General features: G+C 39.1%; 1 protein-coding gene across 2 annotated transcripts in view; it reads right to left on the bottom strand.

Moving 5' to 3' along the window:
* LOC121417191 (calcineurin-binding protein cabin-1-like) overlaps positions 1–23,490 on the bottom strand; it is a 69,172-nt gene that overhangs the window by 19,287 nt on the left and 26,395 nt on the right. For both annotated transcript variants that reach the window (XM_041610799.1, XM_041610800.1), the window contains exons 18-33: positions 23,165–23,357; positions 21,832–21,944; positions 21,481–21,655; positions 14,149–14,374; positions 13,503–13,628; positions 12,148–12,278; positions 11,528–11,598; positions 9,941–10,118; positions 9,102–9,316; positions 8,556–8,680; positions 5,825–6,001; positions 4,424–4,561; positions 3,529–3,736; positions 2,685–2,926; positions 1,633–1,695; positions 788–902 (exon numbers count right to left, since the gene is read on the bottom strand). In XM_041610799.1, the coding sequence (XP_041466733.1) occupies positions 788–902; positions 1,633–1,695; positions 2,685–2,926; positions 3,529–3,736; positions 4,424–4,561; positions 5,825–6,001; positions 8,556–8,680; positions 9,102–9,316; positions 9,941–10,118; positions 11,528–11,598; positions 12,148–12,278; positions 13,503–13,628; positions 14,149–14,374; positions 21,481–21,655; positions 21,832–21,944; positions 23,165–23,357 (2,496 nt within the window). The remainder of the gene's footprint in view (positions 1–787; positions 903–1,632; positions 1,696–2,684; positions 2,927–3,528; positions 3,737–4,423; positions 4,562–5,824; positions 6,002–8,555; positions 8,681–9,101; positions 9,317–9,940; positions 10,119–11,527; positions 11,599–12,147; positions 12,279–13,502; positions 13,629–14,148; positions 14,375–21,480; positions 21,656–21,831; positions 21,945–23,164; positions 23,358–23,490) is intronic.

Here is a 23,490-nt window from a genome sequence, read left to right as displayed (position 1 = left end):
TGCTTGTCTGCTGTATCCTTTATGAGTAGGTTTTGTGTCCGTCAGCCAGTGGGACCAGGCCTTTACATAAAACCTCACTCTAAATTTGACATTTATGTACAGGATACATTAACAAGAACAGATAAAGTAAGCGTACCAACGTAGATGTTGCTTAATTCTTCCAACAAGTGATTCTGGAAGCATACACAGTAGCTCCCACGTCCAATATTAAAATCGAGAATGTGTAAAAACCATGATTACTCTCACAGGCCCGTATTCTGAAGTCGGGTTTAACTTAAACTCAGGTTAAAAGTTGTGGTCTAAGTATATGAAGCCAAAAGTATTAAAATTTTTATTAAGTTGTATGTTTCTTATGTTTACTGTGCTTTTTCCTGATTCATCGATGGTGAAGACAATCATCTATTTATACTTCCTACACAATTATGAATATTTTGAGAACCGAATGAGCTGAAAGTATATCTCTACTGTTAGTGATTATGTCGCAATTGGCTGTCCATACTTACACCACAACTTTAAACCCGAGTTTAATTTAAACCTGACTTCAGAATATGGACCACAGAGTCTAAATGTAAGATGTCTTGGACACGCATCAACATGTTTACCACATCACAATCCGACTTCCTCGGGCCATGTGCATCGAGTGCGATTTTAAACATTTTCAAAGATGTGTCACTGACTTATTTGCTGTAGCCAATCAGATGCAAGCATTTCCAGTAGCTTATAACATCAGTCATTGAAAATCACTGACAAAGGTCTTTATAAAATACGTCCCTAGATGAACACTTACCGAGTTATTGAGTTTGAGGTCAAGCCGCCCGACCCGAGCTAGGGCCATACCAGCCCAGCTATCTAACCGGTCTGGCGATACGCACAGGTCATGTAGGTAGAACTTGATAGCTTTCCTGAAATCAAGAATGAAGATTGCCATCAGAAATGAAATCATCAATTCCGTGGATTAGGAATACAGTGCGCCACCATCGGTTGCGGTGGACAGGCCCTAATTCGCAATGCCTCATGGGAAAAAGTCGACATCTGCGGTGCGCACTAGTGCATGTACATGTATGTGATTATGCTGCGCTGGCTGAAGAGGCTTGGCATAGCCAGCTGATTATTTGTAGGGTCCAGGCGGGAGGGATATTCGCCACATACTTATTGTTGGAAATTTAGACCGTTTTTAGTGATTGCTTCGTCTGCTTGTACCATATGGTCTTCATTCTTGAAGCATCACGTTCACATTACAGTACTAGGACTGTGCACTGCCTGCGCCTGCGCAAGGGTTCAACCCCAAAGTTAGAAATTTGACTGTCCGCTGCAACTGTTAAGAGGGTGCACTATCTGAATCATGATCCAATGCATTCAATACTAGACACTGCATTGCTTGGCAAGCTGTCATAATCATGTAGGAGGATATACAAATAAGTTTGGAAATACAATCTGGAAAAGCTTCAAGAATGAAGACCATGTGGTACAAGCAGACGTGCTGATAAAGATAATTGTCCTGAAATAAAAACGCACTGACTGGCACAAATACATACATTTAGGAAGCTGCATTTGCAGTCAATCCCGAATTTTAATCAACAGTCAAGGTACATGTAATATCATTTATATCATATATTCAGCAGGGTAACTTACCCAAAATCTTTATTCTTGAAGTAAAAGTCAGCCAGAAGATAGTATAGCTCTTGGACTACAGTGCTGAAAAATCAACAATCGTAAAGGAAAACAAAATAAATGTTTGATGCTACATCATTTGGTCTGCTGGTAATAAGTAACACAGTCAGGCATGATACACAAAAATATGCAAATAAAAAAACTGTTGGATCAGACACTCAAAATCTGTGCAAACATACATGTAGCTGTGCCATTCCCAGAAAAAAAAACAGTAGTCACAGAAAAAAATATCTTTATATATTTATCCAAGTCATTTTTTTTCTTCAGGATTTGAAAGTCTGCTGATCAGCAGAGAATAATAATGGCTTCAAGAGGAGTCCCTTGGGAGAATTATGTCCATTATTTAGCTGCTTGTTTGTTAAGCATCACTTTTGCACAACTAGTGGTGACAAACACAACACTTACACCAAGTGCCATTTAGACAAACTTAAACTTGGACCAAATAGTAGTCCAAACGGAGCCAGCCCACGTAGACATTTTTCCATGTAGCAGAGACCTACACGTATTTACACTGGCAAGCTTATATCATAGATTCCTAAAATTGTGTTGTTTTGTTAAGCAGAGAGTAGGTGTCACATTTAACATTTCCGAGGAGTGTTTCAAGAAGCAACTTGTCAGTGATTTAACCGACTAGTCTGTTAAGAGCCAATCAAATGAAAGGAATTCATTAGCTTAGAACAGTTGTATCAAAGGCTCCCTAGATTGAAACCACATTCCCTCAATCAGACCCTGTTACCTTGACACTTAAAATCCTTCTAATTTGCTCTGTGCCAATCGGATGTCAGTAGCTTGTAACAGTTTTCATTGAAAATCACTAGTTATTTGTTTCATGAAAGACTCCCCAGAATGATAACAAGTTCAAAAATGCAGAACCTTGACCTGTAACGCAAAGGTTAGCGATTAATCGTATGCCCGTTTTTCAAGATTGATTGTACATTGTAGTCAATGCAATCAATCATAGAAAACTGTTCAACTATTATTGATAAGCATTGTGTTACGGGGCCCCCTGTTACCTTGAAACTTGGAACCCTTCTGGTAGCACCGGGGCCTTCTCGTTGCTCCCATCCACGTAGCCCTGAACCAGCTCCAGAGCATTCTCAGGTCTGGTGTCCTGTGGAATGACCTTAGAGATCTTGAGCAGGAGGCCTTCCAGCTCGGCGGACATGGAACTGGTCTTGTAGCTGTCAAACTCTGGGAAGGTCTTTGGCTTGAAGTAATCGAAGATGTAGCAGCAGTTGGACCAGTCGAGTTGGACCTGGAATAAGAGTAAATTAAATGACCAAAGTGGGTCTTGAAGAGCTCTGTTGAATATTCCTCAAGAGCAAAATAATACCAATCACAAGTACAGTTTGTCATGTAGCTGCAAATTCTGGGAAGACATACATGTAGGGCTAGAAGAATCGGGAGATGATCAGCGTCAGTACTTGGACCAGTCCAAGTGAAGCTGGAGTAAGATCGAAATACATTTTGTCAAGGTTCCTCAATCAAATTCTTGGGCTTAACACAGCAGAGAATGCTACAGTGATACTAATCCAATCCCACAAGATTAAAGTTTTCTTGTAGCTGCCAAATCTTGTCTGCATTTTTCTCAGTAGGGTGTTCATAAAGACAAAACACTGATCTGTGTCTGAACAATCCATGACTTTTTCTAGTCTAACCCCAATCGCTCCATGATACTGTAGACATCTCGTCTTTGTGTTCTTGGTAGGGTGTCCATAAAGACAAAAGAAACACTATTCTGTGTCTGAACAAGCCTTACCTCAATCGCTCCATGATCCTGGAGATGTCCTGTTTTTTACTTTCTGGTAGCGTGTCCATAAAGACAAAAGCACTATTCTGTGTCTGAACAAGCCTTACCTCAATCGCTCCATGATCCTGGAGATGTCTCGTCTTAGTCTTCTTGGTAGGATGTCCATAAAGACAGAAGAAACACTGTTCTAAGGTATGTCGAAGGTCACTCGAGAATGGGTGCCTCTCATCCTCAGAGTACTTGCCAAGCTCTGTGCTTAGGACCCGGATGTACAGCTTCAGAAGGGCTCCCTCGCAGTTACAACACCAGGATTGTCTGGATGAAAGAGATCATGAAATTCAGATTGAGTATGCATCCTTAATTACTGAGTGCAAGCCACACATTGCATCTCCCATAACACACAGATGCTATCACTTAAATCTAACAAAGTGGAAGTCACACAAGACCGTAACTCCATTTTAGTTAGAAGAGCATAACAACAAATTACTGAAAGACGACATGACTCTCATTGGCCTCAGCTTTTTGTCAATTACACTGAAACACATATTGGTCCTATCTCTCATTTACAAATGGAAGCATGGAAAATTTGTGGTGTAGCGGTTCTGACTCTCTTGTAGTAATCAGAGGGTAGTGTGTTTGAATCCCAGCATGGTCTAGCGTCCTTTGGCAAGGCATCAATCCACAATGTGCCACTTTCCATCCAGGCAGAATGCAAAAGCCTATGTACAATGTAGTATGGCTAGCAACCAAGTCTTTAAACTCTTGTCGGAATGCTCCCCAGGGAGTGGAGAAGGTAAATGGATTGTATGCGGGCATGCAAGGATCCCATGACCAGGTAGTAATATATAAATAACGTGCTTAGAGACGTTGTTCCAATGTAAAAAGCACTATATACAAGTGGGTTATTATTAGTAGTAGTAGTAAATCAATTGGATATTTCTTATTTATTATTTGATTGTTTTGTTCATTCTGTCTGCAAAATATGCAATAAAAATTTCTCACCTGCCCAGGTAATCATGAGCATTCTCAAGTAGCATGAGGGAAGATGATAACATTGGAACTGAGCTGGGTGAACAACTTCCATCTGCTCCTTCATGGTCAGACGAGGGCAGGCTTTTAGCCGCTAAGTGGTCTTCCTCGCTGCAAAGTAAACAAGTCAATTCAATTCAATGCGATAACTATGGAAATAAGTCTACAGAGGCGCAGCCGAGTGGGTTTAAAAGTTCAGTTACCTTATGCTGTCAAAACCTACCGATGCACCCACATCTGTGCATCATTTGTTTTATCGAATGGTGGAATTTTTTGGCAGAAAAATCATTTTTTTTACAACCATGCATAAGTAATTACAGCACATGGCTACCCAAGCATCCGGTAAATTTGCCATACATAAACAATTACTGGATGCATGGTAAATTTACCGTATGTAATTATTTAATATGCATGATACCCATTCTATAATATAGAAATAATGAATGTGTATGCCTATAAAGGGAAGAATATTTTCAAGAGATGAAAGATGTAAAGTTCCATTCAACGAGGCTAACGCCTCGTTGAATGGAACTTTTAATCTTTCATCGAATGTATATATTCTTTCCATTGCACAAATATTTACATTCATTATTTGTTTTATATAACTCATATAAGTTACAAAGTTTTTAAAATGTAAAAAAGGAATAAAAAAGATTAGATTGGCCAATTTCCATCAACTCCTTTTCTCTGATAACTGCTAGTCGGTGGATTACACCATGTATCGACAGCTACAGCTCATCAGCCCTTTGCTTTCACTGTTTTGTGACGCACATTGCTTCATGGATTCACACACGCAACACACATACACACATAGACATACACATGATTATAATGAGGAAACGCTAGCGCGTTTACCGTGCAATGGAAAAATAAAAAATGCACGGTCACCGTGCAATGGAAAATTACAAAATGCACGCAGTAAAGAATGGACCAAATATTGAACACCTTTCAACCAATCAGATGGCAAGAATCTCCGTTTGAGTTATATAATACTTACTATTCAATGATGTGGTATAGAACAACCCAAGGCATGATCAACGTGGGATTGGTCGACTCGATGACATTTTGATCCATGATAGTCCATTCCATGATCATAATGGCTATTACGAATCGTGTCAGATCACATGACGCATATTGGACCAATCAACTGTGCAGATTATTTTCAAGAGGGTTAAAATACATTACTACTTACTATTTAATGATGTGGTAAAGAACAACCCAAGGCATGATCGATGTGGGATCGGTTGTCTCGTTGACATCATTTTGATCCATTGTCCATTCAATGATTATGAGGCTATTTCGAATTGTAGCTTATAAATGAGGCGATTTGGACCAATGCACTGTGCAGATTATTTCCAAGGTGATAATACTTACTATTTAATGATATGGTATAGAACAACCCAAGGCATGATTGATGTGGGATTGGTTGTCTCGTTGACATCATTTTGATCCATGGTCCATTCTATGATCTTGATCAAAATGTTGACGGCCTTTCTCAGTAATCCAGTTCCTCCCGTCCCCAATGAACTGATCTCACAACACTCAAATGCTCTGAGAATAATTAAAGAAATATAATTTTTTTCATTGTAGTTATTTCTTTATTTCAAAGAAAAGCAGAATACAAATAAACAAAGTGAAACAATGAAGAGTAACAAGCGAAACCAGGTCCATGAACCTATACTGGTTCAAGGCAGGTTAACATATAGGGGAAGGCGGGGTAAGTTGTGACAGTTTTTGCTTTTTGCATGTTAGAATTGATATGATTAATAATCTTGTCGAAATAAGTACCTTGCCTTGAAATTTCATTCTTCTGAAATATTTTCCACCTATATATAACTTTCTACCCCAACACTGAAAGTCATCGTGACCTTTGAAAAAACCGATGTCAAATGGCTCAACTTGCCCCATATATGGGGTAAGTTTGAGCCACCTTCTGGGGTAAGTTGAGCCACAAAAACTATGTACAAAATGTTTGGGGGAGAACTAGCATGTCAATTTTTTGTTTAAAGTCTTTTCACTTGCTAATTCTCTATAAATACTAACATCCTGTAAAAGGAAAAGAGCAGTCATGTATATTTGCTCCTTTCAGCCTGCATTTCAATCTATTTTTATGGTTTGTTTGTTTTTTAAGATACATTACCATAGGAATTACCATGGCTCAACTTGCCCCATGCTGTTTGGCTCAACTTACCCCAGTCCGAACTTAGTGCGATAATTTTGTATCCACAAATTTATTATACATCCATCATATAAAAGACTATGACAAGAATGAAGATCCATACCTGGACTAATAATATTGTTATCATGTTTTTATTATATTCAAAGACGTGTGTGTTTATAAAGCACTTATCTATTTCACACTCTTTTTTACTTTTTTGGCTGAAATTCATATTTTTCCCTCTAAAAAACTACTTTTTGTTTCAAAGTTGGAAACAATGTGGTGGGGTTAGGGGTTATGCTATGGGTCATCAATACATGACACCACCACAATGTCTGACTCATTCATTATTGGCCTGGGGCTGGTGGCTCAACTTGCCCCTATGCTCAACTTACCCCGCCTTCCCCTATATATTCTATATATATTGTAAAGAAATGGATGAAGAGAACAATGGTAGGCGTAGCTTAAATCAAGGTTCCCCAGAGCTATATATATATATATATATATATATATATATATATATATATATACAGTGCGTCCCAGAATAAACGAAACCGAGATTTAGCGATCATTTATCATTACTTAATCATAAATAGAATAGACAAATGACCTACCAATTTAAAGCTTAGTATCTCCTCTTTCATCTGATATTACTTAGGTTATTTCTTATTCACGCATGAGTGAGCAAAAACAATTTGAAGAAAGGATACCAAAAATTCATTTGGCGGGGGTATCTGGGTTTCAAAAAGAAAACCACTTTACTGAAAAGTTCAATATCTGCTCTTTAATTTGGTACCTGAATTACAGAAAATGGTCAAGAAATAAAAAAGTTCTGGTCATTTGAAATAAGGCTTGTATTTCCATAATTTCATGAGATAAACGTGTTTCACCGGTTTCCCACAGAAGCTTTCGCATGATGAACAAAAGATTTAATGCATGGCTAGTCGTCAACAAAACAGAGTGTCGAGTGAGTTTGAAAGCCAGCCTGGAGAACCTCTTCATTTTATGAAATTATTGAAATTAAAGCCTTATTTCAAATGACCAGAACTTTGTTATTTCTTGACCATTTTCTGTAATTTAGGTATCAAATTAAAGAAGAGATATTGAACTTTTCAAAAATGTGGTTTTCTTTTTGAAAGCCAGATAAGCCCCGCCAAATGATTTTTTGATATCCTTTCTTCAAATTGTATTTGCTCACTCATGCGTGAATGAAAAATAATCTAAGTAATATCAGATGAAAGAGGAGATACTAAGCTTTAAATTGGTAGGTCATTTGTCTATTTTATTTATGATAAATGATAAATGATCGGTTTCCTTTTTCTGAGACGCACTGTATATATAAAATGCCTATTCTAAGAAAGGTATAAAGCACATTACATGTAAGTTATTTACAATGAAACAAAACATAAACATACATGTATGCAGAGATCATTGGCCTTTTACAAGATTGTTCCATTACCTGTGGAATATACATGTATTATAAGTCTGAAACATATGAATGAATCATAAAAAAACATAATAATAATGATAGGCATTTATATAGTGCCATCTATCTCGATATGAATCTATTCGAAGGCGCATTGTTGTTATCATTATGACCCCGGCTTTAGATCAAGCTGCCTTTCAGAGCTCGGTGCATTCAAGGAATTAATCCTGCCAGGTACCCATTCACCTCACCTGGGTTGGATGCAGCATATTTGTGGGTAATTTCTTGCTGAAGGAAACTACGCCATGGTTGGGATCTCTCCGACTGTTTGATCTCTGTATATCTTTACCCATCTATCTTTTCCATTATTGATAACACATGTATGTTGTGGGAAAACACGCCATGGCTGGGATTCGAACCCACGTCCTTCTGATTGAAAGACGAGAGTCGTAACCACTAGACCATGGAGACCCCACATACATGAGGCTACTGGGGATGATAGGATCTTGAAAGACACTTACCTTTGAAGATGGTGAAGTATCTTATTGAGGGTTTCCAACCAGAGTTGATGGAAGGCTTGCAACCCATCTCGCTGGACACCTTGCCACGTCTCAACCATTCCAAGAACACAACAGAATATACTTTCCTAGATAGGAGAAAAAATGGGAAAGGCAAAGATGAGGAGGATTCACAGCTGCATTTGCATGACACTATATATGTACATGTATCTGTTGAAAAAATTAACATTCAAATGTTTATGATGATGATGGTGGTAATGATGGTGATATGATGATGGTGGTGATGATGGTAATGATGATGATGATGATGGTGATGATGATGAAATACGTTCCCACTTGAGATGATGGTGATGTGACCCTTGTCAATACAAACAGATTCCACCATCGTATCTTTCAATGCTATCTGTGAATGATTATGGAAAGCTAAAAACATCTTTCTGGGGGTGTTTCTTTGACACACCGTCTGAGGGTTATGTTCAAGCCCCCCCCCCACCCCCGGAAATCTTGCGAGCACCAAAAGTTTATAGGATATAAATTTAAAAGAATTACTTTGGTATCTTTTAGCTCCATCTGTGACTGGATGAGAAGAAGAAGCTGGGAGCATCTCTCGGGGGTATTCTCCGGACGCACCGCCCTCGGCGTGTGTCTGAGGGTGGGGCGGAGGAGCTCCACCACCTTCCCATGTTCCCCCGAGGCATGGAGACGTTGGAGCTGCTCCAGGCTTTGGCATCGCTGCAGGGACTCCACCTCAGATGTGATGCTGGCTGTAAAATAATCACAGAAAAGGAAAAGTAGACTTCACCCAATCTTACAATCTGATCATCTCAACTATGGAAAAATCAGCAATGCCCACATCTAAAATGCAAGTTTGTTCATGATGTATATTCATACATTCACCATTTTCGATTGGTTGAAAGCCAAGTTGGGTTTCATTACAGCTCTATCTGTAAGGGGCATCAAGTCGTCTTGTTGCCACTTATCTGAATTGGTTAGGTATGAAGGATGGTGAGTTTTCTGATAAAAAAACTTTACTACAACATATCTTTCAATAAAAGTAACTGCTAAAAACTGGATATAGTAAGGTTTTTGTATTAGAGTTAAAACATTGTAATTTTTTTTCAATGTACCTCTGTCGAGACTTTAAAAGATCTTCTCAAAACTTTATTATTCAACACTTCTCTCCCTATGCGCCTTGAACACTCTACACAGTGGATTTGGCACTTTTTAAGTCACGCATTATAAATACGGGCTGATGCAGTCAACTCATCATCATCTTCAACAAACCCATTCTCTCTGTGGAAATTCTTCCTTCAACCAATCAAATGTAAGGATTTAAATAGCTTTTAACAGTAACTTGCTCTGTGAAACAGGGCCTGCCTATACTCTACCTATTGATATCATTGCTCCATGTTTGATGTTTGTCACTCTAACTTCAGTCGGCCTCTGGTCTTCCATCGCAACATCTTCATCGATCTCCATCTTCTCCTCCTCCTCCTCTTTTCCTTCCTTCGTTTGTTGTCTATCATCCTTCCTCTTCTCCTCCTCTCTCTTCAGAACTTCTTTGCACTAAAAGACAAAATCAAAATCAAATTAATCAAATTTTCAAACTCATTTCCATTTTTAACTTCACTGATTTTCACCAGTTTTCATTTGCATCCAAAAGGTTCACTGTAATACTGCCATACTTTGGCAAAAGGAAGCAAGTTACATAAGTATCATTAGTTGTATATGAACAATGTGTGTTCATCATTTACATAGGCATCAACGCAATTTAACAGCATATTTTCTTCTATATCTTTCCACAGAACGATCATTTCTTCCCCAAATTTTGCGTGAACGTGCAATATACAAAGGATGTATCAGAAACAACAATAACTCAAATTTGACTGATGTGTCACTTGCTTCTTTTTGCCAAAGTTGTGCAGTTAATTGAGACCATATGTTCTTATTTACTAAATTATGTTAGTCAAAGATAACTGATAACATTCAAGGGATGTTACAAGAAATTCTTAATCAATTATAGGCTAAGTTTAGGTTCATTGTTGAAATCAATTGATATTTTACCTGCAGTCTAAAATACAAACTGATTCTCAACAATTGGAATCTATCAATTAAAATATTTTTGCACAATTGCATCCAGGGGCCTGTTGCATAAAACATTTTACCTGAGAAAACTCTGGTAAAAACTGAAAACTAAGGTTAGTCTGATTTCTGCCATTGACTTTAAAACAGGGCAAAAACTCCGGTAAAAACATCAAAGTTTTCTCAGGTAAAAAGTTTTATTGAACGGGCCCCAGAATGCTTACTCTATTGAGACCACCATTACCTATTTACTACACTATAATTTATTCACTGATCTACAGTGCAATATATTAGATTTTAGGCAATAAAGTGAAAGATAATTGATAACATTATAGGCATGTTGTTATAACAGTTAGAATCGAACTAGCAATTTCCTTTTTTTGTGATTGAAATATGTTTCTACCAACACTCCCGTCAGAAAAGAACACATCTTATCCTGTTTTCAACAGCGATCTAGCAATATCCTTTTTGTGATTGAAATATGATTATTCAAACATTCCCCTCAGTAAAGGACACATCTTATCCTGTTTTCAACAGCGATCTAGCAATATCCTTTTTGTGATTGAAATATGATTATTCAAACATTCCCCTTGGTGAAGTTCACATCTTAAGGCATCGTCACACCGCCCGAGCATTGTTGGAGCGGTCGTGGAGCGGAGAGAAAAAATCATCACCGCTCGCTATAGTTCACCATTTTTGATTTCGATTGTTTTTTACAATTTTGTGAGCGAAATTCGACCCTCTCTCCCTTCCGCACCACGACCGCTCCAACACTCGGGCGGTGTGACCAGGCCTTTACCCCGTTTTCAATAATTGGAATCGATCTAGCAATTCCCTTTTGTGATTGAAATATGATTCTTCAAACATTCCCATCGGTAAAGTATACTACTTACCCTCTCAAACGCTTCTTCACCTTCCGCCGTTTTTCCGATCTGAAGATAATACCGAGCCTGCAGCCAGTGTACTGTAGGGGGAAACAACATGATGATAATTTGCTTGTTGCCGGTACCAAAGGCCAAAGACCTGGCAATATTCACTGAATCAATGTGACTTCCTGGAGGTACATCCTATTATCTCCATGGTACTACATGTACAATATCCACTGATGGTTGCACAAAAGGTTCCCCATTCATTACACATAATACACTTAAATGATCAATGGTACCATATTGCCGGTATCAAAGGCCACAGATCTGGCAACATGTACTGAATCAATGTGAGTTCCTGGAGGTACATCATATCATCTTCATGGTATTATAATATCCACTGATGGTTGCACAAAAGGTTCCCCATTCACTAAACATCATTGATACACTTGAATGATCATTGGTACCACAATAAATCTTGCCGATATCAAAGGTTAAAGGTCTGGCGACATTTACTGAATCAAAGTGACTTTCTGGAGGTACATCATATCATCTTCATGGTACTACACCACCAACTGATGGTTTCACTAAAGGTTTCTTATTCACTACACTTTACATAATTAAATGAACAGCGGTAAACACTGTACCTCTTGCTGGTACCACAGGCCACAGGTCTGGTAGCATGTACTGCATCAAGGTGAGTTCCTGGAGGTACATCATATCATCTTCATGGTGCTCTCCCCATTTGAAGGTGCAAGTTGTGGTATTTGCACCAAGCCTGCATGTAGAAGAATATATGTATTTCTGTAATGACTGCCTATCATTACTGATTTAACTGCATTATTATGGTCTCATGAATTTCAGATTGTCATTGGCACAGTTTATATCACGCCACCTTGTTTCTCCATCTTGCATGAAAATTTATTTCCTTGAGGATAATCTTTTATTTGCTTATAATGATTCAATCAATGAAAATAACATGCTCATTGCAATCTCGGAAGATTTAAACACTTAAATAGTGAATAGTCAGTTGAAAAAATAGTGCAATTCTGATAATTGAATCTTACAGGACAAGTCCACCCCAACAAAAACTGGATTTGAATAAAACGAGAAAAATACAACAAGCATAACACTGAACATTTCATCAAAATCGGATGTAAAATAAGAAAGTTATGACATTTTGAAGTTTTGCTCAATTTGCAAAACAGTTATGGTTGGTATTGTGCATTTAGTTGTTGACGTTGCTGGCCGTCCATAGTTGTGATTGATGGGATCAATCGCAACTCTTTGTAAGACGGGGCCAGACATCATACTGATGTATCAAGAGCAACATAAATTGGAATTTAATTATTATTATCATATACCAGTTTCATTAACAAATGCACTCCTGTCAGGTCCCTTCGTTCATCCGACTCTCGTTTCTTAGTCGTTCCCAAATCTGCTAAGACATGGGGGCCCGGGCTTTTGCTCATGCTGTCCCTGTTCAGTGGAATGACCTTCCCCTCGTTATCCTCGTGACTGACTTCCATCGACACATTTAAACGCTACCTTAAGACGCATCTGTTCAAATGCTTCCTATTCTTAATTGTTCCTTAATTTATCTCTGTATTTGTACTGTCTCCCTCTCTCTCTCTCTCTCTTTCTTTTACTGCTCCTTGGGCACTCTGCGGAGTGGATTTGGTGTTGTGGCTCAGTGGATAAGTCTCCGGACTCTAAACCACAAGGTCCGTGTTCAAATCCCACCACAGCACTAGCGTCCTTTGGCAAGGTGTTTATCTACATTTGCCACTCTCAACCCAGGTGTAGTAAATGGGTACCCGGTAGGAAGAAATTCCTTGGATGCTCAATGCGCCTGATCAGGGTAGCCGTGCTAAAGCCGGGGTAATAGTATGCAGCGCTTAGAAACATTTGTATTAAGCGCTATATAAATGTTGCATATTATTATTATTTGGCATTACAAATCAAATTTATTATTTCGATATGATCATTATCATATACTTACATGGCTGGTGATGCTGCTGGCGTATTACCATTAGTCTTCGCAGACAGACACCGATCAAGGTTGAACTCCGCTGATAGAAGACACATCATACTCATCTCACGAACGACCATCTCGTCCTCGTCACAGCTGAAGAAAAATGAGAAGGATCAAGTCAAAATATACATTAATAAAATATGAGCTTTATTCTTATCTCTTGTACACATTTATCAACCATCAGGACTTAATAGCTACCAATCTTTTCCATTATTAGCAATAGATAGAAATCTACCTTGTGTTCCATTTCAAACACTTTCTAAAAGTGGTCAAAAATCAAACTTCCGACAACGATTCTGGCAGACTGATATGCTTTTATCAATCTCTCATTGACATCTAGGAACACAGCTGCCTATCAATCAACTCACTCAAGATCATGTTCGTCTACCAGTCTTTATGATCGTAAGCAAGAAATTGAGATTTTACTTCAGAGAACAATTCAAGCAGATTGATATGCTTTCTCACTCTTTTGTAAACATCCAGAAACACAGCTGCCATTTTGGGCGATCTCAGATCATGTTTTTCTACCAGTCTTTACAAATACTAGCAAAATATAGAAATCTAGATAGTTGCATTTCAAACATAATTGAAATTGGTGAAAGATTTAACCTACCAGAATAACTCAGGCAGACTGATATGCTTTCTCAATCGTTTGTAAACATCAAGGAACACAGCTACCAGTCCATCAGGCCATCTTATATCGTGTTTGGCTACCAGCCTTTCAAGATACCTGCTCATGACATCAATGATGCCATTATTCAACTGACACTCAACAAGTAAACTGTGAACATCATCCGATTCATTGGCTCTGAAGGCATCTCTGTCATACACAGGGGATTCTGAAATGTCAGGAAAGCAAGATATATAACAATGGTAATCTATTGGGTGATATACATGGTCTACCTATATGTAGTATGCCTAGCAATTAAGTCTTGGAACTCTTGTTGAAATGCTCCCCAGGGAGTGGAGAAGGTGCATACTTTGTATGCAGGCATGCAAGGATCAGATGACCGGGGTAATAATATGTCTGTAAAGCGCTTAGACATGTCGTTCTGATGTATTAAGAACTATATAAATGCGGAATATTATTATTATTATTACCTTCATTTAGTCTTATGCCATTCAGTCCAACATTTTGTCTGACAACCATTTGGTCCAATCATTACTTTGTCCTATCATCACTTTGTCTAATCACAAGTTCGTCTAACACCATTTCGTCTCATAACCAGTTGGTCTAATACCCATTTTATTTTCATTCATTTCGCCAAATTAAAACTTAGTCCAATTAGACAAAATGGTTGATAGACTAAATGGCTATTAGACCAACTGCTTATTAGACAAAATAGAAAGATTAAATGAGAACAAAGTTTGAAATTTAATATTTATTTTGAGTAATTTGGAGGGAGAGATTACAGGAGATCCCGCCCGCGCATGCGCAGTCATCATTCAAAGCATCAAATATGACTCCTGATAAAACAGCAAGAAAGATTAAACTAAGATGAGAACAAGTTAGAGCTAATTTTGCCCTTGAGTAATGGGAGGGAGTGGGGGGCCTGTAATCTCTCCCTCCAAATTACTCATAAAATAAATATTAAATTTCAAACTTTGTTCTCATTTAATCTTTCTATTTTATTTCGTAATTCTCCTGGAGAAATTACAGGAGATTTCAAAGCTCAGGAGGCATATTTGATACCAAAATTACACCAAGTCACAACCCTGGTGTGAACACAACATAACCTCTACAACCGAGTATGAGGCACTGCCTAACAAGGAGGCTGAGAAGTCACTTTTCTGATCCAAAGCGTATGATAGAGTTGTTAAAAGTTTTCTCATTAGTCCATCCAGCCTGTCTGAGATAATAGCAGCGATGGGAACTTCTGACCTCTCAGCTTCTGACACCGACGCAGCCCTCGTGGATTGCGCCTTATAGAAAACAGTGTCTATACCCCAGCTGCAGCTAGATTTACTCGTATCCAAAGGGAAATGGTTTGTTATAAATTAACTTATCCTCACATGAGGCTTCTGATAGCTGATAAAAAGGAACTTTTTATGATCCACTCAGACGTTCTGTTCTTCGAATATAATGTTTTAGATAATCAAGAACACACAGTCGCTTATCTAGAGGGTAAGCTTCCAATGTCATATCTTCATATGCCCTGGTCTGTCTTGTTCAGTAGTTGACCAAAGCAAAACGTAGCTCCACTACTAGTATCTTTAAGAGTCATATGCTCAATGTTTAACTGATGAAGCGACTGCACCCGCTGCGCTGAGGTTAGTGCCAAGAGGGTGACAATTTTTAGGCCCAAGAGCTTGAGGCTAAGGGTTCTCTCAGGTGCTAGCTTAATTCCTTAAATGGTTCAACACTAATTTAACGTCCCAGATATGTTAGTGTACCTGGGTTTGGGTGGTCGAAGTTGAAAGGTTCCTTTCATAAAGTGGTGCACTAATGAATGAGTTCCCACTGTAAAAGGACCATCTAAAACTAAAAATTTAGACAAGGTACTTCTGTACTACTAGTGTTCAAGGTACTATAACCAGCTCCGTGTTCACATAACTTGTAAGGAACTTCAATAAATGTCTTGATGATTGAACATAACTCCAACCTTTGTCTAAATAAAATTTTTCCATTTTCTTATGTAGATACAGCGCATAGGGACATGCTATGCTACATGCGCTTTACAAGAATTGAGCATTATTATTATTAATTTTTAGTAGAGTCTCTCCGTGAAGACCTTATGATCTCCGTGGTCTTTTTTATTCAGTCTCTTGAAAAGTTTCCGGAGATCGTGCAACATATACATCAATGTGATCTCAAAAGGGGTGAAATTTGAGAAGGGTAAAGTTAGTAAACCTTTCCTCCTCTTGAATTCTACAGGTTTCCCTATAATTTGGAGCAAGGGAAGCCGTGATTGTGAGGGCCAATATGGGACACCTAGCAAGCCCGTATATCTTTGTCATTCAGAATTTTCTGCAAGCAACTTGGCATGAGACATTTATACGTGGGAAGACATAAAAATTCAACTTGGCCCAGTTTAGAAAAAAGAATGCATCAACCAAGAATGCACTAGGATCGGGTTGCCAAGAGACATACCTAGGCAATTGATTATTTAGTCGAGATGCAGATAAGTCAATATCTGGTGAGCCAAAGTAAGGAGTATATTGGTTAAAAGCTTGTTTATCCAGTGTCCACTCTGTCCTATCATTGAATTTACGAGTCAGCTTGTCAGCTACTACATTTAGCTTGCCTGGAATATAAGAAATAGACAGCCAAATATTTCTCTCTAAACACCATTTACAGATTGCATTTGCAATTTCATTACAACTACATGATCTATGCGTAGTAGGATATGGTATTTTTCATAGATGTCCAAAAGGACTTTAGTCCGAAAAAGGCTGCCAGTAATTCAAGATAATCAATCTCATTATTCTGAGCTTTGGCAAGCTCCTCGGCATGACATCGCCCATCTTTACTAGAATTTAGCTCTATACATGTAGTTTCCCATCCCGAACTGCTTGCATCGGAGTACAACTCCAGGTCCGGTTCTTTACTCTCAAAGACGAGTATACAATGTGCAGGTTTGCTATCCACCATTCAAGATCGTACCGAGCTGCCTGCGAGAGTTGCATGGGTCTATCAAAATGACCTTTGTTAATTTTCAGTGCTACAATTTTGTCCAATTCCAAAGCCCGATAGAAAAGAGGGCCATATTGGACAGCAGGGAATGATGGTACAATTTTCCCAATTGTTCTGGAGACTGCTCTAATACTAGGCAAGTTAGTTTGGAGGAGGCCTATAAGCAACACTTTTTAACTTCATTTACCTTGTCAGAAGGGAGTGTAATGGACATATTCACTGAATTAAGGACCAATCCAAGGAAAGTAATTTCCTGTAATGGTTTGAGTACCGACTTATCAGGGTGAATAATAAACCTAAGCTCTGATAAAAGACCAACCGTGGCATCAATTGCCTTCTGTACTTGGGCCTTATTGTTACCAATAATGATGGTGTTGTCATGATAACCCACTAAGATGTGGTTTGCTTGGTGCAGTGTGGCAAACACTGGTTTCAAAATTTTGGTAAAGAGCCGTGGTGCAGTACTCAAACCATTTGGTAAACATGTAAATTGAAAAAGCGTGTCTTGCCAAATAAATCTTAAGTACTTTCTATCTGAAGGGTGAACTGGGACCCAAAAGTAAGCATCCCGGAGGTCCACTGAGGCAAGAAAACAAATTTTCTGACATTGTGTTGCTGTATGTATGCTATCCATCTTAAAATGCTGACAGCCATACTTTTTCAGGTCAGAAAGATCCAGAATAACTCTTAATTAGCCCAGTATTTTTCTTGGGCCGAATGTTGGACACGAACTCTCCATTCTCATGGGAGCATTGTTCAATCACCTTTTCCTCAAGTAAGTGTATAATTTCTTGATTTTAATTACTTCAACTGTTCTGATATGAAAACAGTGTGGGGGTAGTGAACGGTATGGTTTAATTGATAAATTTTCAAACTCTAATTTATACCCTTCAACAGCTGATAAGATGACGTGATCAGAAGTAATATTTTCCAATTATTTACAAAATGCCTCATTCGGCCACCAATAGGAAACTTTGAATAATCATTGAGTTAACTCGCCTCTTCAGTAGAAGTAGTTACTTTGTTTTCTTCCAAGATGCACCCTGCTTTGGGGGAAAGGGGCTGTTGAGAGGCATTCTGCTCTGCGAGCCTGGGTTCTGCCACTGGTCATGACCCTTGTTCTTGTGTCGTTTCCACTGGGGATGCCCTAAAAAAGGACCCTATGGTTGCCTGACCACAAATCATGTTGGGCTGATTGAGCCCATCCAGATTCACGAGTACTGGTTTTATTCCTGGCATATGGGTGATATGTGTGAGACATGCTTGTCCTTCAATTGGCCTCTCATCATCCCTGCAGCTGCCCACTCAGGTCTTTCACTTGCTTAGCAAGATCATCTCCAAATAAGAACTTGCCCACTTGGGAAGATTTGCACAATGGTGTAAATTTCATATTCATATCAGGTCTGATAAGACGTTTCCTTGTGCAATTTAGCTCAAAATTGGTATTGCTGAGCAAAGCGAGGCAATCTTGTTGAGCTTCAGAAATATTCTCTGGGTCTAAAGATTGCATGAATGCTGTCAAACCTCTGGTTAGTGAACGTTGAATTTTTTGTAGTTGCAGGTTTCTTTGTCTAGTTAGGCCTACTTGTTTTAGTTTGTCCCAAATGGGAGCATTAACTCTTGGCATATCGACCAAGGTTATCAATTGCCGTGCCCCATCTCTTGGGGCTGGGCAAACTTAGCGGCTAATGCCGGTATGCCTGGGCCTTAATTGGCCCACATCACATTCACCTTCCCCACTCTCGAAATCTGGAGCTTGTGAATTGCCATCATTGACATTGGTCACATGGACCTGACCTGCGTGGAACTGTATTTAAGAATTCTGATCATCATAACCATTATTATCATCGTAAAAAGACAGCCTCAGAATACTATCTTGATAATGGCTGACCTATGCCTGGGGAGTAACTGGCTCCCTGACTGGTTCTGAAAAGCCTGGTTCTCCAGTGCTTCAGTCAAAGCGATTCTAATTTAGTCTCTCCACAAACTCAGAGTTTGAAGTTGAGGGGAAAGGTTTATTCTTTTTGGGCTTGGCTTTGTTGGTGTCATATCGGTTCCTATGCCCGAAGAGCCCGACGGAGATTTAATATCTCCTTTATCTTTATGTTTTTGACAATTTTATTGGGCTTGGCTTTCAATAGTGCCATATCGGTACCTATGCCCGAAAAGCCCGACGGAGATTCAATCATATCTCCTTTATCATGAAGTTAACTGTATTCGACGAAGTCGAATACGAAGACTGTTGATGCGACGCTGGTTGCTGGCTCGTGGAACGGGTCCCTGCGCCCGGCTTCGCCGGCGTCTGGGCCGGTGGAGAACCGCACTCCGCTGCGACTGAGTCGCCGGCGGGCTGGTACCCACATTCAAGAAATCACGAATCATAATCGTATTTTTGTCATGAAGTACTCCAATTCGAACCCAATGTCGATATCAAAAGGAGGTTGTAATAGAAACAAGTGGAATGCCTCTGGCCGTCTCACCTGCATCACGCGGTTCAATATAGCAGCAGTGCTGACTTTGAATACTACTCTAACTCGCACAAGATGTTCAGTGATACATGGTTACTCTTATGTCCACTTTTTATGAACTAGACCAATAAACTTACAGAGATTCACCAAAAAACCCCAACATGGCCAAAGTTCATTGACCTTACATGACCTTTGACCTTGATCATGTGACCTGAAACTCAAACAGGATATTCAGTGATACTTGATTACTCTTATGTACAAGTTTCATGAATCAGATCCATAAACTTTCAAAGTTATGATGGTAATTCAACAGATACACCCAATTCGGCCAAAGTTCATTGACCTTTGACCTTGGTCATGTGACCTGAAACGTGCACAGGATGTTCAGTGATACTTGATTACTCTAATGTCCAAGTTTAATGAACTAGACCAATAAACTATCAAAGTTATGATGGTAATTCAACAGATACCCCTGATTCGGCCAAAGTTCATTGACCCTAAATGACCTTTGACCTTAATCATGAGACCTGAGACTTGCACAAAATTTTCAGTGATGCTTGATTACTATTATGTCCAAGTTTCATGAATCAGATCCATAAACTTTCAAAGTTATGATGGGAATTCAACAGATATCCCCAATTCGGCCAAAGTTCATTGACCCTAAATGAACTTTGACCTTGGTCATGTGACGTGAAACTCATGCAGGATGTTCAGTGATACTTGATTAACCTTATGTCCAAGTTTCATGAACTAGGTCCATATATTTTCTAAGTTATGATGACATTTCAAAAACTTAACCACAGGTTAAGATTTCGATGTTGATTCCTCCAACATGGTCTAAGTTCATTGACCCTAAATGACCTTTGACCTTGGTCATGTGACATGAAACTCTAATAGGATGTTCAGTAATACTTGATTAACCTTATGGCCAAGTTTCATGAACTAGGTCCATATACTTTCTAAGTTATGATGTCATTTCAAAAACTTAACCTCAGGTTAAGATTTGATGTTGACGCCGCCGCCGCCGCCGCCGTCGCCGCCGCCGCCGCCGCCGCCGTCGCCGCCGTCGGAAAAGCGGCGCCTATAGTCTCACTTTGCTTCGCAGGTGAGACAAAAAGCTCTAGCGCATAATTTCCAGCAACCAACTCGAAGGGGAAGAAAAAGCAATTTTTATCTTACCCCAAATGGCAGAAAATGACTGCCAAAATCAATGCTGCGAACGTAATGACTGCGCATGCGCGGGCGGGATCTCCTGTAATTTCTCCAGGAGAATTACGAAATAAAATGGTGAGTGGATGAAATGGCAATTAGACCATGCGGACAGTAGACGAACTGATGGTAGACCAAATGATAGTATATGATAGTATATGAGTTGGCAACTGGACGAATTGGCATCAGACGAACTGGAACTAAACCGACTAAAGGGCTATTGGACCAACTGGTTATTAGATGAAATGGTGAGTAGACAAATGGCAATTAGACCATGTGGACAGTAGACGAACTGATGGTAGTCCAAATGATAGTAGATGAGTTGGCCACTGGACAAATTAGCATCAGATGAATTGGAACTAAACCGACTAAATGGCTATTGGACCAACTGGTTATTAGACGAAATGGTGAGTGGACGAAATGGCAATGAGAACATGCGGACAGTAGACGAACTGATGGTAGACTAAATGATAGTAGACGAGTAGGTAATTGGACAAATTGGACTTAAACCAAGTCCCCCCTCCAATTTAATAAGGGTTAAATCTTTTCATATAACTTCTCTTAAGGGCCAAGAGTAAGGTATATGTTTATGGAGATTTGGAACTACCCAATACTAACAATTTTCTGAACTAACCCCTTGTTTTCTTTACATCTGGTTCCACAGAGACATTCTCTCCGGACTTCTTGGGCTCCAACTCCTCCTCCTCATCATCACTAGCCAAGAGAGTTGATGGAAGGAACTGACGGAGTACCTCAGTATAGTTTATTATCTCCTCTTCTTCTTTTTTCTTTACTGTAGTATTACGCACCTGTTATAAAAAAGTGGTTTTATACCATATAATGAAGTTTCATCATGATATCATGGAGTACCTCAGTATAGTGTATCATCTCCTCTAATTGTACACTTCTTATCATGGCCAAGGTAAAATTTTAATACAAATATTGAAAATTATACTGGAAACTGATAGGGTACTTTATTTCTTACCCGAGCTGAGCGTCGTTTCCCAGGGGCTGGCATATCCCGTAACATTTTCTTCCTCTTGTGTCCTCTCCGGCTCTTTTCTGATTTGGCATCCTCGACGTCCATAGACATTTCATCTAGTTTGGAGAGGAATAGAGATTCAGTGGTGATACAAAAAGTTAAAAAATAAAGCAAATAATGCACATAGCTACTCATGTCTTTTCTCTTCAAGTCCTCCGAATTATGCATCAACAACAAAATCAGGAAAATGGTTGTACGATCCTGTTTTTGGCAGGAATCCAATTCAGTGCCTTTTCCCTTGTTTTGGGAGGAACAGAGATTCAGTGGTGAAACAAACAAGTCAAAAATAAAGCAAATAATACAAATATTCCCTTGACACCTTTTCTCTTCCAATCCTCCAAATTCATGCATCGACAAAACAATGGGAGATCATGAAAGCAGCTGTGCAATCCTGCTTTCAGCAGGAATTCAACTTAGTACTTTTCCATTTCATTCCTCCTCCTGAAGATTTAGCAAGTGTATGCAAATTTAACTATGGCAAACCATTTTATCATTAATAACAATAATAGTACCCAATATTTATAATGCGCTTTTCCTAAATAACCCAAAGCGCTTACCTAATTCATACAAAGACAAATACAGAGTATTATATATGTATAATGAAGGCAGTTGCCAAGAACAAAAAGTCTTCAGGGACTTCTTAATTGAGTCAACTGTTGGAGAATGTCTAAATGTGAGAGGTCCTATTCAGTCCTATTTCTTGATATTTAGAGGCAAGTCTAGAGATTGATACAGAGAGTTCGCAAGACCCAGGTGAACTGCCAAATGATCTTTTTTATTCTGGCAGAGACGTGAAGGTATGAATCATTCATGAGCATGGCAATGCACCAATCTGCAACTTTGACACTGATGATGTCATGGGCCTGGGTAAGTTTTTATTCTGTGGTACAGGGTTCATTGATGCAAATGATGTACTTGCTGATTGGCCGCTTCCTCTCAGGTAGTGATCCACTAGTCGGAAACAATGGTTAACATCTTAAAGGAATCTAAGTCAGGTGCCTCAAGGCTCTGTGGCTGAAATCGCATTCACCTGGCTTTTCACTTTTAGTCTTTTTTCAGCCTATTGGCAGATGTTTGATATAGACTTTATAACAAGACACAGAGCCTTGTCTAAAGGCTAGAACATTCCCTGCTTCAAGGGACTATTTCACAAAACTTGTTACAATAACAAATTTGCAAAAAGCTACTGAAATCCTTCCATTTGATTGGCTGGTTTTAAATTTGTTATAATATGTTATATGTTACAAGTCTTTATGAAACCATACCCAGTACTCACCATCAGGTTGCAGCTTTGCTTTGTCCTGAGAAGACTCGCACACGGTAGACTCCCTACCAGACTGTTGAATGCTATCCTGGCTACTCCCGGCTGTACTGTCTGCCTGCAGTTCAATGTTTGGCAGGTCTGATGCGGCTGGGGTGGAGTCTAGCCCTGCAGTGGTGCTATCAGGAGGTTCCTGCCCTCTTTCCATCTTTGAAAAACATAAGAAAAAAATAATAGGAGAGCATCAGATTTAATCCTCTTTTATCATTGTACACATTGCCAAATCTCTAATATCATTGTACTTCTTGAAATGGCATGAGCGAGGTATAAATGTCATTGCA

The sequence above is a fragment of the Lytechinus variegatus genome, chromosome 6 (assembly GCF_018143015.1).
Source record: "Lytechinus variegatus isolate NC3 chromosome 6, Lvar_3.0, whole genome shotgun sequence".
In the NCBI taxonomy this organism is placed as follows: Eukaryota; Metazoa; Echinodermata; class Echinoidea; order Temnopleuroida; family Toxopneustidae; genus Lytechinus; species Lytechinus variegatus.
This window is presented reverse-complemented; position numbering and strand designations above follow the sequence as displayed.